Genomic DNA, 19,340 nt, shown 5'->3' with positions numbered 1-19,340 from the left:
TTTTGAACAGTAATTTGTCTTTGCATGCGTCACCATGTGTTGAAAGCTGTGAGAGGAAATGACGTGGCACACACTCTGGATGTACAGTTATCCTTTATTTTTCTTTAGGAGGCAACTCATGAGAACATTATTTACAATTCTGGGCTGGCGACGGGTTCGTTCAGTTTGGTTTTTTGTATTTTCCACCTGCTGGGATCTGAAATTAAAAGTCTCAGCTCCGTGACCTGGTCTCTCTGACATGTCGCGACTTTTTTAAATTTTTTCCTTCAACAAAAGTTACACAAATTTACTCTTTCGAAAAAACAATTTGAACTTCACCTAAATAAATGAAATAATGGATCTGTGGAGGGAAAAACAATCACTAGAGTAATGAAACTAGAGCTTTTTTTTTAGTTATTTTGGTATAAGAGCGGAGGGCGGAGAAGCTCTGAACACCATCACTGCTGTTCAATAATAATAATAACAATCCCCACTGTGTATTAAAATTCACTTTACAAAAAGCTCTTCATCCTTATTAAGTGTTTTCGTTGAAGAGGCCACCGTCTGCTATCTGATTTTATTTTATTTCTTTTTCGTAACGTCTCACCACGTTCAGGATTAAACAGCGATCAGGTGTTGGTTGAAGCGCTCGAAGCCTAATTTTTTTTTATTTTTAATTTTTAAATATCTTAAAGTGATTCTCAGGTTCGATCGTTGAGCGTTGAAGCGCCGCAGAAAAGACGGCGGCGAGCGACATTCGACCCGGCGACGGACAGAGGACGAAAGACGTCTGGGATGTGAAATAGAGAGAGAAGAGAGAAGAGGAGGAGAGGAAGGGAAGAGGGCGATACAGAAAACAGAGGGAAGGGGAGGGGGGCGGAGACAGGCAGTGATGTCATGATGATATATAATCAGGCTTTATTTACTGGAGTCTCTGAAATTTTAAAATCAAACATCTGGTCTCTTTGTTGTTGTTGTAATTGTTGTTGTTGTTATTGTAGCTCCATGCGTCCGTCTGTCCGTCCGTCCTTCAGTCCGTCCCTTTGTCTCTTAAGTCCGTCCTTCCTAACTCCTCCGCCCCTCAGTCCTCCAGCGCCAGTGTGTTCAGCTCCTCGTCGAGTTCCTCCAGGTCTTCGCCCGTGAACAGGTTCTCGTCCACCGGTACCTCCTCCTCCTCCTCTTCCTCCTCGTCTTCGTCCTCTTCTCCTCCTGCCTCCCCCTCGCCCTCCCCTACTCCTACTCCGTCCTCGTCCCCTCCCCCCTCTGCTCCCGAAAGCCCGTTGGCTTCGCCGCCGCCGCCGCACGCTCCGTTCAGCTGCTCCTCTGTAAAAGAAAGCGGGAAAAGAAAAAGAAGTTTTAGTGTTATGTTGATATCGTTGAAATTAGCGTCTTTTTTCTTTTTCTGTCTTTCTTTCGTCCTCTCACCGTCCGTCGGTTCCCTCTTCTTCCTGGAGGCAAAGCGGTCCACGGCTGCTACGGTGATGCCCGTGTTGTCGACCTCTTGTGGAACAAAGCGGGAAAAGTCTATGTCGTGGATCTCCGTGGTGTCGATCTGGATTTTTTTTAAAAAGAAGAGGAAAAGATAATTTAGACGATTTATTTAAAATGTGGCATCGATTTTCCAACCTCCTACCAGCGATAAACACAAAAACTTACTTCCCATGTAGCAAATATTCACTCCCTTCCCTCCATAGGAAAAATATACACTTAATCACTTTATATACTCATATTTTTCATTTCTTGCATCATTTTAGAGTCAAGACCTGCCATTTGTTTTCTATTTAGTTCATTATAATCAAATATTTAATAGCATCATGTACAAACAGAAAGTGAACTTGTTTTGCTAATGAAGCAGCCTGCTCCTTTAATTCATGATAAAAATGATTTTTTAAATAATGTAACAAATGTATAATTAGCAGCAACAGGTTCTCAGTAGCCAACAGAACTTCATTTCCCCAAAATAAAAACCTGTTTACATATTAATATTTAACTACTGGAAATTAATCAAGGAACAGAGATCCCAAACTGTGTTTAATGAAGAGATGTGAATAAAAAAACAATCATTGTTTTCTTGTTCCTTAACAAGTGGGCGACAGGTGCAGGTAATTAACAGGCTGATTGATCGTTAACAGTGTGTGAAGACGAGCAGCTGCAGGAAAAACAGTGAGGAAGCCGAGTTATGGTTCATGACTGAAGCTCTGACGTCTCGACTGTGAAGAGTTAAACTCATGTGACTCACTCCTCGACGCCTTTAATTAGACGTTAATGCATTAAAACAGTGACATCATCTGTTTTGGTGTCAGAACGAACAGGAAGCTTTTTTTATGATCCACTCTGTGAGATAACAACATGGAGATGTTTCTCTGCGTTTTGAACCGAGGTCAATAATAAGTGGAGCCTGTGACCGTTGGGTTAATAACATTATAATACATTAACAACCTTTAATTCATTTTATAAAAAAGGAGCAATTTATGTCGTTCCAGGCCGACGAAACATTTATCACTGACTGGAAAAGAAACGATTCTTCTGTTTATTACTTTATTAGTATGATATTTGTTATATTACTCAATTATTCTTATTTATAATATGTTATTATTAGAGTAATTATTATGTTGTATTTGTCTGTGTGAATGTGTGACTGTATGAGGGAATATGTATTTGTGAATTCATGGACATGTTCTGATGAATTTCAATAAATAAACTGTTCAAACTAATAAAATGTATTAACAGTGTTTATATTTCAACCAGCAACACTTTGCTGGTTCTTACAGCACTGGTCACATGACACTAATCGGCCAATCACAGCAACTCAAATCAGTAAGCGAGACGCACGGGACTCGTCTGGAGAAGTGAGACATCAGATGTGAAAAAGAAAAAGTCGAGCTTCACTTAATTTTTCCAAAATGGAATAAAAAGTGGATCCAAATTGGTTTGGAGGAGGAGGAGGAAGTCATTTGCATAATTTCATTGATAATCTCGCCCTCTAACACGAACACAGTTTCCTCTGATGTTCTGTCAATAGAGTCAGACTTAATAATCATCGTCGGAGGAGACTCCACTCACACATCGATCACAGATTAATTAATTAATTAATTAACATATTTACCATCTCCTGGTCGTCTTCGCCTTCGTCGCTCTCGTATCGAGTGTCGGCAGCTTCAGCGTCGTCGTCGTCCACCAGCTCCGGACGGAACTCGAACACCTCACGCCCGCTCACCTGCATCACACACACACAGATTTAATTAAACCCTGTGTAACGGATGTGAACGCTCGAACAGTGACCGCTGCTATAAACACAAACACGAACTTACAACTAGCGACTTCCCAGCCTTGAAGTCGGCCTTCTTCTTCTCCATCTCCTCCTTCGCCTTGTCAATCTGTTCATCAACAACAGCACACCGTTAATACACTTTTTTGCAACTTCACACACTACTAGTAATAGTCAAACTAAATCAAAACACACCCGGGATAATAATGCGATAATAAACATTATAAACATGTTTCCAACCTTCTCCTGCCGTTTCCTCTTCTTCCAAGCCAGGAAAGTCTCCAGGGTGATCCGGGTCACATTAACACCCAGAGCCGCTCGCTGCAGGAGGGAGACACACGGGAAAAATCTGTCACACTTCATCACTAACTCACTAACTTACTAGACTTGCTTTTATGTGATGTCATCCTCTTTCTTTCTCATCTATTTTATCTCACAGTTTTACTCAGATGCTCTTTCTTTTACTTTACACCTTCTGTTTTAAACTCTTTTATCCCATATTTTCTTATCTTATTGTATCTAATCTCTCTTTTTTTTTAATCATGTATACCCCCCTCTTTATTTATTTTATCTAATGAACTGCATCCTGCATTTTAATTTCCTGGTCTCAATTTGTTGTTAGGTTCTTATGTTGCCTGTGTTGCTTGGCCAGTCCATCTCCTATGGTTTTATGGCATTTGTGACTTGTCTCTTATATGTTTGTTTTGTCAAGCGCTTTGTAAACATGTGTTTTTATAGGCGCTATATAAATAAAGTTACTATTATTATTTTTATTATAGCCATGTTGGACGTCCTCACTTTTCATACGATCTGAAGTCATTTGGTTCAGTATCTCACTACCTGATTTTTTAAAAGGTGAAACAGCATCACAGTTCACTCGCAGGATGCTCATGACAGAGCGTTATGTTAATCACCACTGTCCTATTGAAACAACATTTTTACTAGAAGCTAAACATTAAACATGTCCTTTCACTAACTGACTACGGAAGCCGGCCAAACATTTACACATTTTATTTCCTCCAATTTTCGTCAAGATAACGACATCATGAATCTGAGAACAGGAAAATATTGTTGCACGTCTCTTCAATCAGGGCCTGAAACAGCTTCATGGCTTCAAGTCACAGACTACAGAGCTGACCAGCTTTTAAGGCGCTGGGCGTTTCCATGGATACCGGATGATGACAGACCAACTGTGTTGATCTCCAGCACAGCTTTAAAGCAGATATCAGTGGAATGTTTTTGTTAATATAAGTCCTAAATAGTCCTATTTTCCGTCAGCAATCACTTACATGAAGTATTTCAGCCTAAACACGAGTCTCTCCGTCACTCTGCTCTGCTGTAACCCGAGGAGAAAATTTTCCTTGTGGGATACAAGTGTTATCCAATGAGGGGAGAGAACGGCATGAAGGGCTGTGTGTGCAGCCAAGGGATGCGCGTGAATGTGGTGACGTAGCACGAGGACCAATTGATGCCTGACAAGGGCGGGGGCTGCTAACTCATGGTGCGTTCAAGGAAACTAGTACTTTGTGTTTTTCCTTCCTGTGAAGTCATACCAGTTCGATCTGGTACGAGTTCACGGGTCGGAAGTTACGAGTGGCCGTTATATGGAACTTTCACAGACAACAGGACGGTAAAAACACGAGCTACGGGTTACCTGGAACGCTACCAAGTCGTAGTTGTGACTTGAAGCTGTAACTTACGGTTTCAAAAGCCTGCCTTGAACACAGCATTAGCCGAAACGGCCGTGCCGATGATATCTGCTTTAATTAATTATGTCGTAAGGATCTCAGATAATTATCCTGTTATCTCAGTAAAAGAGGAAATAAAAATAAAAACTCTGAATCCATCCCTCCCTCCCTCCCTCCATCCTCACCTCGTTTTCTATCAGCTCCTCCAACGAAATCTTCTCCTCCTCCTTCTCCTCCTTCTTCTTGTCCTTCTTCAGCACGAAGCCCGGCGGCAGGGCGTGTCGGTACATGCAGACGTCGCCGCCCGCTGGACACACCCAGAACCAGCCGTACTTATTATTCTCTATGGCCTCCAGGAAGTACTTGCACACCTAAAGGACGACACGAACACAGCAGGGAGGAGATGATGAAAAACACACGGCAAGTTGTTATTTCCTTCATGGGTCCGTATGGTTGAAGACAAACAGCCATGACATCACTGACGCATTGGATCAACTGGAATGGTTACTGCTGTTTTTCCCTTTAGACGAGGTCGTCTCTCTCTGTGACCACCTCTGACCATGTCCCTCTACTACGTCAGTCAACAGGACGAGTTTAACTTCTCTACATCCTGAAATGTTTCCCATCATCATCACCACATTTTGATCAACTTACTACCCACTTTTAATAAATTAGGCTATTTTAAAGGTTTTTATCCCACACCCTAATTATAAAGGATTGTTGTTGATAGTGTATATTTTTTTAGTTTGACTTTGACTGTCTTGTGATTTAAAGTTGTTTGTCTTTAAACGGACCCCACAAAGAATAGTCCTCACCAAGGTGACGACTAATGGGGATCTACAGTATGTATAAATAAACAAATAAGCACAGGTTAAAGTGGGGCTTCGCTCTTTATCTTCTCCATCATCATAAAAAAATAAATTAAAAAAAAACACTTACAATTTGCGTTTTGGCCGTAGCAGCTTTCTTCTTCTCAGCTTCTCCGTGTTTTTTGTTGACGACCTCCTCCAGCTTCTTCTCGTCCCAGTTGTCCATTGTGTCTAAACAGAAAACAATTGATTAAAAAACATTTTCTGATAAGTGTTTTTTTATCAGATGTATCAATTTGGGATGATTATATCAAACATTACACACATGAAAAGTCATGTTCTGACTTAGCACCAACCTTTCTCCAGTTCTTCGTCTCTTTCATCCACGTAGACGCTTCTCTTCTCACACTTCCTCTCCATCGACAAGTCGTGGCTGAACTTGCACTTGTCGCCTTTGGTGCACTGGCCCTGCTTGAAGAACGCACACAGCACCGACTTTGGGTCGACTCCTGCAGGAAAGAGAGGAGTTTTCATGTTTAATAATAAGATACTGACCACTCACAAGAACAAAATGCACATGTTTGGAAGGATGATTGAAACGAGGAGCAACTAAACTAAAATGAAAGATTAAGTAATGTTAACGGTCGATCGTCACCTTTGCTGACTTTCTGTGCAGCGACGACAGGTTTAAACAGCTCGTTGAGTTCGTCCAGCTCTTTCTTTTTGTCGCCCTTCTTGCCGGTCTTATCCGCCTCAGTCTGCGCCGTCACCAAGCAAACAAAACAAGTTCTTATACACAGGTTTAAACAGCAGACACTTTCAGAAAGAGAGGACAGGGTAAATACTGATAGACATCAGTGTGTGTGTGTGTGTGTGTGTGTGTCTGACCTGTTTTGCACTCTGTTGTCCATATTTCACTTGATGAGTGACGTTCTTGATGAATTTCTGCTGTTTGGCCCCTTTCTTGTTCTTCAAGCCAAATGTCTTGTCCTATAGGAAAAAACAAAACAAACATCAATATCATTATCGATACCCCCAAAGCAAACAGCTCCAACCTCCAAAAAACAAACTTCTGCACTTCACAAATCAACATCCCATAGAAGTCAAGGGAAAACCCGCTCTATATAAGAAGTGAAGTGAAATCTGTTGATCTATAAGTGTGTTTGACACATTTCTTTGATCATATTACCACCTACATGTGAACAGTGGTTATTAGATGATTTTAAGACAAACTAGAATTCAATTTGAGCCATACAAAGTTTAGACATTTTTCTCTGCACAATGAGAGAAAGAAGAAACATCCCTCATATCATGCTGCTGTAATATGGCAACTCTAAGACAGATTTCTATACAAAAAATACTGACTAAATGTATTGTTTCTAAATAAATATAAACTTAATGTGATAAAATGATATCCTGAATATGAATTTGCAGATGAATGTGGTTGTTAAAAGTTGGAGGACATGGCTGGCATTTAATGTACTGACATGTTTCAGTCTATTTTATCTGTAGTGCTCAGTGTCAGTCTGAGGCGCCATTAGTTTCTACTGAAGATGTAAAACGGCTAACTAATACATCTTCAGGAAACACATTCATGTGTTTTAAATTAAGTTTTAAAAAGACTGGAGAATGGGATGTCAGGCTTTGAAAACAGAGACAATACTACTTTTTTAAACATGATTTAGAGTCATGTTTTCCTTACATATCTGTAAAGTGTTATCACTAGAATCTAGTGGACCTCTCTATCTCCCTGTCCTGTTCAGTTACAAAGGGGATGAGAGAGATATTTCTCCTTCAGATCTTCAGCAACAAACATACATTTTTTCAGCTATTAAGAAGTTTATTTTTTAGTTTAAATGTCTTTTAGCCTCTTCTATTTATTCTTATCCTATTCTTACTTACGTTTTTGTAATGTTAAGGGAGGCAATGCAACTAAGAATTTCACTGCATGGTTTTTAACATCTGTGTAAATCACAATAAACATTTTTGAAAGAGCCTGACAAAAGGATGCGACTATGGCAGTGATTAGAAGTTTATTTTACAGGTACTTTTACTTATAACTATTTCAAATCATGGATATTCAAGTTTAAAAGTTGCTAACTTTTACAGCTGTGTCAATCCCAACCCTGAGGTCTGCTGCTGCTCCAGGCCGGGCTAAAACACAGGCCCACACTACCACCACCGCCGCCCCTTATACTCCTGGTTTTAAACAGGAAATAATCGCGTTACTTTGACTAAAACACCACAAATACGCCCTGTTAACGTTTCTAATCAATATCGGTGGACTTTAAGGGTCATAAATAAACGCAGAGAGGAGTAAACTCAGAGGACTTTCCCCCGGCGGCCCGGCCCTGTTAGCTGCTCGGCCTCTCCTGACAGCTGACTTCATATGACTTTATAGTGACTATGGGTCTCGCTAGGAGGCTAATCAATATTCAAAATAACTACAGAACAATTAGTTTATACTGACAACTACCCGGTGTCAAGTGTAACTTCGTAGGTCACTTGTTAGCACTTGTGTTACCCTCGGTTAGCACTGAGCTACTGCGTTAGCTTTACCGGCTAAGTTAAGGCTACAACCGACATGCTAACTCGTGTAATTTCTCTCTCTCTTTACCTCAATTATCTTTTCCTTTTTCTTCTCTTGAGTTTTTTTATTTCCCGCGGCCGGGGCGGGTTTCTTCGGAGGCATGTTGTTGGCTCAGGTTAAGCTGTGTACAAGTCGCGTGTAGGTAGTTAGCTGTGTGGTATTTATTTTAACGTGGACGTCGGCGGCTCCACATTCACCCCCAGTTGTTGCTAACACGGCACAGCAACGGTCGGCGGCGCCGCGCGTAGGAACGCCACATGTGAGTTGTTGATGTCCTGTGGCGTCATCACGCACCACAAGATGCATGATGGGTAATGTTGTTCTTTAGAGAAACGACTTTATCAATATAATACATCCATGCTTTATACATCCATGCTTTATCCAGGCAATAAAAACTAAACAAAACTGATGTTTAACCAAGTACAAATAATAAAGACGTACAAAACATAATAATAATGTACAACAACTTTACAAAAAGATAAATTGAAACAAAATATGAACAAAACAATCAACTTTTCATCAATAAAACAGGCCTGACAGTATATTTACATTCAAAAATCAAGCAGAAATGAAATCTTTCATGACAGTAACATTGAAAACCATGGATTAATCAGTAAAATTGGATATTTAAAATGGGATAGAATAGAATAGTACTTTATTAAAGGGACAACGAGGAGTTTCTAATCGGTTATAAAAAAGTCTCACGTTAATGTGGATGAATCTCCGCTACCCACACTTGTGAATGGGCCCATTTTCGATAAATATATCATTCTGTCTCTATCGTTATTTTGTTACTATTAGTGGTGGCGGAGATGCTGGTCGAGCCGACCAGCGTTTCTTTACTTTCAGTTTCGCAACGAGTCATGAGAATAACGTAGCTGAATCGCCGTTTATGGTCGGAACTACGACGGTATGTGAACCTCTTTGAACCTCTGACTTTAATTATTGATGAATGAAAACATGAGTCCGTCTTGCGCCGGTCAAAAGAATTTTACGGTGTGCGCGGAGGCTCATAAATGTAGTGTGAAAACACTTCGCTTTTCCAAAACTCCTCGTTGTCCCTTTAAAGCAGAAGTAAGCGGAATATCTGTGTCTTAAATAGTTATATCTTCCGACAGCAATCACTTATATAGAGTGTTTGGTCTGAAACACGGGTCTATCAGTCACTCTGCTCTGCTGTAAGCTGAGGAGAAAACTTTCCTTGTATCCCTACAACCTTTATCTAATGAAGAGAGAGAACGGCATAAAGGGGCGGTCCTCTCTGTGTGTGCAGCCAAGGGATGTGCGTGAATGTGGTGACGTAGGGACGAGGGTGGGGACTGCTAACTCCATCAGCTGACAGAAAGTTAGCCAAAACGACCGGATCACTTACTTCTGCTTTAATCTTTTGCAGGAGATTATTTTGTTACAGCAGCTCCAATAGAATAGAATAGATAATACTATATGATAATTAGGAGAATAAAATAATATTAAGGAAATTATGAGTAGACAATACATATTTACAGTAATTCAGTTACTGCAGGATGAACAATTGTGAGATGTAATATAATGTACAAGTGCAGGTGTGCAACTCTGAATTTTAAAATGTCATAAAACAAAATAAAAGTTGGTAAAAATAGTCAAAATATGGAATAAAAACAATGGTAGGGGGACAATAAAAACATACTAATTAGAGAAAATCTATAGTTTTGAGACCACGTAGTTCTCAGAGATGCTGGCGACTTGACTGCAAAAGGCCAGGCACCTTAAGTCCTGGGGTGGGACTCGGGGACAGCCAGAGGAGCCCTGCCCGAGGACATGAGACTGAGCTCTGGCTTGAAAAGGACTCGGAGCAATAACTGAGCAATATAACTGTGAAGAGGAACCATGAAGTTATCAGTAAAAAGTTTAAATTCCACTATAAAGCACTAAAGAGAGGCTAAAATGGGCAATCACTGGTGAATTAAGACACTAGGTTGTTACTTTCATTTATTCATTCACCAATATTTAAATCCCTATATATTTATTTATGCATATCATAATTTTCTTTTACGAAAAATAAATCCATTATTTATCAGTACAATTCAAGAGAGGCCTTGCCTGGCATAAAACAGTGCTGATTAACATAAATAAGCCCATTACACTGACACACAAACCACCAAGGGTCATAGAGATTATATAATCAAAACAAAAACTGTTAGAGTTAAACTCTGTTATGTTTACCTGCAGGATAGCGAAGGAACAGTGGTGTTTAAAGTTGATCCTCAACTCAAAATAAGCCTCGGTAATTTTTATCTATAACAATTTTGGCAACTTCCAGTGTGGTTTCAGTGCAGTTTTACCACCTGACCACCAGGTGTCAGTGTTGCAGTGTGTGTCAGTGCAGACGAGAGGCAGCACAGCTTCTGGAGAGAGGCTCTGACTAGTTTAGTGGTCAAGTGTAGCTACAACCTAAATCCCAGCATAAATCCTTAGAGAGCACATGGGCTGATGTCAGAATGACAGCAAGAATAAGAAATGTGGTCTGCCGGAGCGAGTGGCTCGCCTGGAGCAGCCGAATGGAAATGAATACCCTGGTTTTTATATATAAATATATATAACAGTGGAGCAGACTCCATGATGGACTCATTTTCCTCAATATGTTAAATTCCATTCAAGTAATGAGTGTGTGATTATTACTGAGCCACCCACATAACTTGCAGACTTTTCCTTGAAATGCTTTTTTTTTTTTTTTCTTCTGCAGAGGTGAGGTGATGAAATTAGGACATGGCTGTGTCTGGTTTCTCTCAGATTGCACCGAGAGCTAACAAGTTACAGTTTATTTTGTCAGATCTGTGCCATAATTTTCATATTCTTGTGCATGCTCAATCATGGGAGTCCAGAGATGCTAAAAAGTTGGAGATGATTGGATCAATGGCTTTGGAGGTGATGTGTGTGTATAGTGTGTGTGTGTGTATCTGGGATGTTACACAAATACGCAGCTTAGAAAATCCAATATGCTGCAACAAAATGCTGTGTGGCAGAATCTGAAGTTGCGCTTGATTCAGCAGCAAACGTTCGAGGATAAATGATGAGAACAAAGAGCCGCATGCGTTCCTCCACTGTTCGGTTTACAAATAATTGTCCTATCGGCCTCTATAACAGAGGTTATTACAGAGCAGCATCTGGCCAATGGACATCAGAGCGCCGCTTTATTGCCTCTGTTTAATCGTTTGATTGTATAAGCTGCTGGTCAATTAAGACACCCCTGGCATGACTTTTATTGCCTGAGTATATATAACGGGATGAAATTTTAGACCTCGGCTGTGGAGGTGGTGCAGGCTGTGAGCTCCAAGTGCTTTAGGGGGGGAATTAGGGGGAAGCAGAAAAAGAAGAAGAAGCAGAAGAACGACAGCCAAAAACAGGGCTGCTGCAGTCATCTGTGTTTGGAAAAACACAACAACAACAACACAAAACCCCCCAAAAAAATCCTCCTTTTGTTTCCAGAGGCGTGCAGAGATGGTGTCAGGGCTGCAGGGTGGAGGGAACCGGCCAGCCGAGGGTTGATTCAACTTGATTTAATTAGATTTCACTTAAGTTATACTAATGTGATTTCATTTGGCACATTTGACATGTGTGGCCTTGGTCCACACCCCGTCTCACTGTGGCGGCTATAGTTCACTCTTGAAGATGTGTGTGTGTGTGTGTGTGTGTGTTGTAGAGCGAAACTACTGTAACGCCAAAATGGGTCACACACGCCTGCTCCTTTTGAGCTCTCATTTGCTCTCGTGTGTTTTAATGAGCCTTGGTTTTTCTGTTTCTTTTTTCTTTTTTTTTTCGATGGTAGGGGACAACAGTTACTCAGTTTGGGTGCCCACATAATGACCGTACCATGGTAGTGTGTGTTTTAATGAGTCCCACAGTGAGACAATGAGTTTATACTCCAGCGACAGCAGACGTCTCTCTGCTCACATCATCCTCCCTGATCTGACTCCACTTCATTTCATCTGATGTTTGTGGAGATATTTATTTATAAAACACTTCTTTCTCATGTATGCATGGCGCCCTTCCCATTATATAGGCTATATGTGTGTGTGTGTGTATAATAACCTACGTATATTGACACAGCTCCTGACTACATGGCTGAGGGCTATAGATTTTAAGACAACAGAGGTGGGTAATATCGCCTCGAGCGAACTTTCTCCCTGTGTTTCTCTCCTCCTTCTTGCTCCCACTCCCTCTTCCTTCTTCTCCTTCTCTGAGACTCTTTGTCTGTGTGTGAATGTGTGTGTCAGAGTGTGTGTGTGTGTGTGTGAGAGAGAGAGTGGGTCTAATAAATCACTATATCTGCTGCAAGACCATTTTTCCCCATAACCGCCCTCTTCATATTCATACAAACATCGATCTTTTTCTGCAGAGGGCATGCATGTCATGTAGTCTACACACATACATACACACACACACACACACACACACACACACATGCATGCATGCACTAACACCTGCAGATATACAGTAGAGAACACATCTACCTAATTTAAAAAAAGCAGAGTAGTTGTTCTCTTCCTGTGACATCTGAGAGAACTTGACACCACAACACACAACTCCTCCCAGTCCATTTATTATTTTTTATTTTTTTGCTCAATAATTGAAAGTGTCCTTTTTTTTTTTTTCTTTTTCATTTTTGTCTGGCTCGGCCTCCTCCTGCTTCCAAGGACAAACTGCAGCACCGCCGTCCGCGGCGCTGACTGCTGAGCAGGTCATCGGCTGTCAGCTGCTACCCCATCAAGGAGCTGCACGACACCGGGGGCAAAGAAAAGGGCAGAAAAGATTGCCTCCAACCAGGCCCACCCAGGTAACTACCTGCTTCTTAAAGGCGAGAAAATAAAACTCCACTGCAGATGGGAAAAAAAAAAAAAGACTGCTGCATAAACACCCAGACCTCCCGTCACCTCACCCGCTTCCTGCCCCGCACACCACCGAGCTCCAGTTCCTCTAAAAAAAAATCCAGGAGTTATTTTGTGTGTTGAATTTCTATTATTGTTTTTTATTTTGGTTTGAATCCCCCGTCGTTTCCTTTTCAACCTGCCTTCCCTTCCCTTCATGTCTGCACTTCCTTCAGATGATTTCCTGTGTTTTCCCTGTGAGAACAGACGTGAACTTGTTGTATTTAGCTTTAAGTTTTTATGTTCAGGTAATGAGCAATAACAGGAGAACTTGTGATGCTGACAGCAAAGGAACGGCAGAGAATCGTATCCTTTTTTACTGATAACACAACTCGTCTGCTGGATGCATTGTACTCTGGTCCCTTGAGGCGACTGTCGGTGGAGAGGATTGTTGTGTATTCCTCCTCTCTTGGCGGATTTCTTTCTTACCCGTGTGACAGTTGAAAGTCTGTGCAAAATGAAGAGTCTAAGAGTGCTTTTGCTCCATAATCCTGAGGGACTGACACCAAAACAGGATGTTTAGCCTACTGTTGATGTTGTGTAGATAACTGAGAGTACATACTATATAGCCTATATATTTATTAAAAACTGGTGCTGCATTTGTAGCCCTGTTTGTGTTTTAGTATTTTTCCCCCTGTTAATATATAGCTGCACTGGAGAGATCCACAGTTCTTCACGGAAAAAACAGACAAAATGCACTAAGAAATTTGAGCTATTTTCCAATTGTCTGTTGTCAGACGGTGTTAAACTGTTTTCAGGGGGATTTTTGTCTTAACTAGCCGCCCCATTATTCACTCAGCGCGAGGGGGAAAAAAAGACGTCTAGACTCCTTCTGAATGGGGCTGTTTGTAAACCTTATTACTGTCAGTCATAAGTGCTGCCACCATTCATTTTGGGAGGAATCACCGGCAGCACTGATGACTGAGGGTTTTTATTGTATTTTTTATTTTTTTATTGCTGTATATTCAGTATTGACTCCCTGCGGGGTTTTATCAGCTCGTGCTCGTCCTTGGTGGCATAAAACAGTTTGTTGGTTTTTGTGATTTCACTCCTATGCACCTATGCATTTTATTGGTATTATTTTGTTGTTTCTATTCCATCGTTTTTTTGTGTGTTTTTTTTATTGTTAACTCCATTTGCAAACCATATTCTTCTCAGGGGACAATAAAGAGTGGAATTGAACTGCACGAGTCATTCAGGGAGGAGCGGCTGATGACTGGAAACAATGGGAACATTAACAATCATACCGCAAGATCCATTTAGTTGCTGCTTTGGGCTTTCGAACGTTACCGCGTGATCTTTATGTGCATACATGCAGAGTCGACATGGATGAGAAGTTCTGCAAGAGGGAATCTGAACACCTCCGTCTCCACGACAACAGGGCAAACTGAGACCATGGGATGTGAGGAGCAAGTCGGGAGTCAGGGATTTCTTACTCTCAACTCCTCAACTGAGGATGAACTTTGAACCTCGACTTCACAGTCACTTTTTTAGCGATGAACAGACTTCGCCTCGAGATTTTAGAAAGCAGCCAAAAAAGAAGCTGAATGTTCAAAATCAAAAATCTTGGTTTCGAGGCGTCTGAGTCATATTTACTTTATTCATTTGGCAGATGCTTTTATGTAAAGTGGCGTACAAAGTGAAGTACAATCAAGTGACAATAGATCAAGAACGAGTGCCTCAACACTCTCAGTTCCACCTGACACACGACAGCGCCATCGGCTGCAGATGCATTGTGCAGCGTAGAGGCGCTTAGTGAACGACAGATATTTCTGGAGAAAGGAGTAACACAGAGGAAGAATATAGGATCAAAAGATGGATGGATGGGAAGAGACAAGGCGTGTTAGTATCCTCGGAGGAAGTGATTTCAGATCCAGTTCTTGTCACATCGAGCTCAAACTCCTAAGGTCACGTCTCTGTTGTTTCATGTCACTTCCAGTTTTACTTTGGTCACTTCTTGGTCTTTGCATTTAAAGACAAACTCTGCTACATTTTTACCTTAGTTAAGCAGCTTCAGAGTCCTAGTGCTGGTTAAATCAATGACTTGTAACTTGTTCCAGGGAGAATGGAGGCTCTCTGTCTTCCACCTAGTGTCTCTTGGCTGAAAACCAACCTCGTAAGATCAGAGCCCCCGACCCGGTGTCCCAGCTCTCGTCTCTGCGGCACCGACACACAAACGCCTATAATCTCCTGTTTATGATAGATAAGATGACACAAATATACACATGGTAACATGGTAGATGATAAATAACGTTATCCACTGCTCCGTGGATTGATTTCTGGTCGGCTTCGTTGAAAACAAATGCACATAGCCGAGAGGAGGGTTAGCAACACAGAGGAGAAGAAACCGGACTTGCATAGTTTCCCCTGTAAGGTTTTAAACCTTAAGGCCGGATCAAGGTCTAAGAGAACTAAAGCGCTGCTTGGGAGTGCCTGCGTGCCAGGTTTAGTGATGCAGGAAAAAAACAAAAAGCTCCAGCAACACTTGTAACAAAAGAAGACAACTTTATTCAACCAACGCATTCCGGCTCATAGCCTTCATCAGGGTCATCAAGGTTTAGTGATGCAGCCTGGTGGGAGGTGGGAGTTCAAGTCCAAGCACCGCCTGAGGTAGAACAATCCACCGACCCTGAACCTTGAGACAGTAACTTTAAGTAACTTCCAGCAAGAAATCCAGTGTCGCTGTCGTAACCCACGACACAACCTCACTTATCTGTTTATGGGTGAATCTTGGGGTTTAGTATTTAGCCCACGGACACTTTGACATGTGGACTGGAGGAACCAGGGATCCAGCGCTGGCCTAAGCCTCCATTGGGCCCTATAGGCAAAATTTGATTTTATCTGACATTACATGTGTCAATTGACTCCACACAAAGCTGATGTGTGGATTTGCAGGAATATTCGCCACTGTTATTTGCTTTATATCGCCACAGCCACGTTCATCTTCCACAGTTGCTTTTGGGGGCCCCCTAGTGGTAAAAATACACAAAAACTAAGCAGGTGCTTAGTGCATTTACGCCTTGAGTCAGCCCTGCAGGGATCGAACCGCCGACCCAGTGGTTAATGGACAATCTGCTCCATCTCCTGAGCCACAGCAGCCTAACACTGCATCAACATGGACTCAGGCAGACGGACGACAGCCACAGGACGGGATGCAAAAAAAGCAAATAAGCGGTCTGACAGAACGGCACGATGGCAAAACGATACAAATGTCACAATATGTTGGTATGCTGATGGCATATTGTTTACAAAAATTACTATTTAAAGGGACAACGAGGAGTTTCTCCAGTGGCAGAACGAAACATTCTGCGACAATAAAAAAGTCTCATATTAACGTGGATGAATCTCCGCTACCCACACTTGTTAATGGGCCCATTTTCGATAAATATATCGTTTTGTATCTATCGTTATTTTGTTATTATTAGCGGTGGCGGAAATGTTGGGCAAGCCGACCAGCGTTTCCTTACTTTCGGTTTTGCGGCGAGTCATGAGAATAACGCCGCCAAATCGCCGTTTATGGTCAGGACTACAACGGTATCTGAACCTCTTCGAACCTCTGACTTTAATTATTGATGAATGAAAACATGAGTCCGTCTTGCGCCGGTCAAAGAATTTCACGGTGCGCGCAGAGGCTCATAAATGTAGTGTGAAAACGCTTCGCTTTTCCAAAACTCCTCGTTGTCCCTTTAAAGGGACAGTATGGGACTTTATTGGCTTTTTATTGACAAAAATCAAATATCGCTTTCATAAATACGTATTTCACTGAAGTGGAATCGCGCCCGCATACAAACGAGCGCTTTCTCGTACCTTAGAATGAGATGTTACAAGTCGTTACAAACATACAGGGGGGGGTTCACCGAACCTTCTCTGCCATGTTGAATCGCCATGTTTTACGTTCAGTGTCACCGTGGCTGTAAGTAACCACAAACTCGGGCCGCCGGAGCTTCTCGGCTCGGGGAGAAAGTTTTCCAGACAGCGCCTGTTAAAACTGTCACCACCGTGTAGCTAGTGTGAGGAAGGACGGAGGCACTGGTGTTGCCTTCAGGTGCAGTCAGACACCTGAATGACGCCGTGAGTGACGCCGTCGGCAAACCGACTGGATGTTATTTTACTCGACGAGAGAAAGCCGGTAAAACATGGGTCAGGTAAACAATACGACATCGCCATGACAACATATTGTCACGCCTGTATTGTTTTGCCTCGTGCTGGCGGACCGTTTGTTTACATAGAGGCTTGTTTATCCTGATACATGCAGCGTGTGTTGTTTTTCTGACTTCTGCCCGAGTTTACGTAAACGCAACAGCAAGAATACGTGCCGACATGCAACCGCACCGCTAGATGCGGGTAAATGTACGGTGGCCCTGAAGTGCAAAACACAACGGCAAATCAGACAACAACGCAAAAAGAGAAAACACAACACAAAAAGAGAAAACACAACGCAAAAAGAGAAAACACAACACAAAAAGAGAAAACACAACACAAAAAGAGAAAACACAACGGCAAAAGAGAAAACACAACACAAAAAGAGAAAACACAACACAAAAAGAGAAAACACAACGGCAAATCAGAAAACACAACAACAAAACAGAAAACACAACGGCAAATCAGAAAACACAAAAGCAAAACATTTTGGGCAATACATAGTCCCGCTTGCGATACTTTTTTTTTCCTACTATGGCCACGCCAAGACCCGCCCTCTGATTGGCTGCCTCTGCAAGGCTAAGCCTATCCCTGCATCTTACCCTAACCTTAACCACTCCCTTCACACGCCTAAACCAACCGTCTTTGCCTAAACCAGCTCGAGGGTACCTACCTTTTCCGGTTTGGTTAATGTCGTTGTGTTTTCTCTTTTGCTTTTGTGTTTTCTGATTTGCCGTTGTGTTTTCTCTTTTTGTGTTGTGTTTTCTCTTTTTGTGTTGTGTTTTCTCTTTTGCCGTTGTGTTTTCTCTGTTTGTGTTGTGTTTTCTCTTTTGCCGTTGTGTTTTCTCTGTTTGTGTTGTGTTTTCTCTTTTGCCGTTGTGTTTTCTCTTTTGCCGTTGTTGTCTGATTTGCCGTTGTGTTTTGCACTTCAGGGCCACCACATAAATGTCACATATTGTCCCTTTAATGTTATTCACGTCATCTATAAAATTCAGATTTCGCATTGCACATTAACGCATTGCAAACTGAATTTTTTTGTTAAATTCCCTCCAAAACGTCACATCTGGTTGTGAATACCATGCCGGTAGATGGTAAAAAGTTAAAATATTCTAACTTTGGACGTTGTTTACCGTCCGTCTCTCGTCCACTAAAATGACATCCGGTTTACCGTCTGCCTGATTCCATGTGAACGCAACATGAGCCTTTGCTAAGCTACCGTGCTGAAATGCAACACTACATATATGTATGTTAACACATTCACAACATACAACACACAAACCTGAGACACACTCTCATACCTACTGATGGTGCAAATGATCAAAGACTCACAGTAGCCAACAGCTGCTGGTGGTGGTGTTGAAGCAGCAAGAGAGAGCAAATCAAATTCTGCTTGCAGAAGGTTTGGGTTTGGACCAGCTCTGGTTTTTGTGATGGATTTCCTGCCTCACACTGACAGTCGTAGTGAAGGAGGAGCTCCATAAACCTGCATGAGGGAGTTCACTATGTGCTTCTCTCTCTTTTAATGACCTGAACTCAGTGCGAGCAGCAACAGGGAGCGACAGTGGAGACACGACCACCAGACCAGATGTGCTGCTGCAGTTTGGGGCCATTTGCAGAGGTTTTGCTGTCGGTGCTGGCAGCCACGCCAGGAGGGAGCTACAGCTGTCACGGCGGGAGAGACGAACAGCACCTGTACTAGGAGTGAAGTGGCGACTCCAGCCACTGTTTATAACTTAGAACTTCAACTCAAACAGCAGTCGACAAAATCTACTGCTGCTGCATTAGACTATACGAAGCTAAATCTCTATCGGCAGCTGCTGAAGATGCGGTGTATTGTAGTAAACTTTCATTTCATCTTTTCAATTCAGGTGTTGTCAAACCCTGAGATGAAACATGTATTTATTAGTTTTCTCTACGATGCCCTGGGTGCTCGCAGCATTTTGTTTCCTGTCACAAGCTGCT

The 19,340-nt window shown here is 41.9% G+C and overlaps 1 protein-coding gene across 1 annotated transcript; it reads right to left on the bottom strand.

Annotated features, from left to right (window-relative positions):
* Positions 1–884: 884 nt before the first annotated feature.
* zc3h15 (zinc finger CCCH-type containing 15) lies at positions 885–8,465 on the bottom strand. Its single transcript, XM_085799417.1, has 11 exons — positions 8,362–8,465; positions 6,633–6,734; positions 6,400–6,502; positions 6,101–6,253; positions 5,875–5,975; positions 5,121–5,306; positions 3,488–3,568; positions 3,291–3,356; positions 3,086–3,196; positions 1,405–1,531; positions 885–1,302 (listed from the first exon to the last, which is right to left on the bottom strand). The coding sequence occupies exons 1-11, from the start codon at positions 8,434–8,436 to the stop codon at positions 1,061–1,063; spliced, it is 1,347 nt and encodes a 448-aa protein (XP_085655543.1). The 5' UTR covers positions 8,437–8,465; the 3' UTR covers positions 885–1,060.
* Between the last annotated feature and the right edge of the window lie 10,875 nt (positions 8,466–19,340).

This window comes from Trachurus japonicus, chromosome 15 (assembly GCF_045865225.1).
Source record: "Trachurus japonicus isolate A0001 chromosome 15, Traja_1.0".
NCBI classification, from domain to species: Eukaryota; Metazoa; Chordata; class Actinopteri; order Carangiformes; family Carangidae; genus Trachurus; species Trachurus japonicus.
The sequence above is the reverse complement of the archived record's forward strand: the minus strand, read 5'-3'. Positions and strand labels throughout refer to the sequence as shown.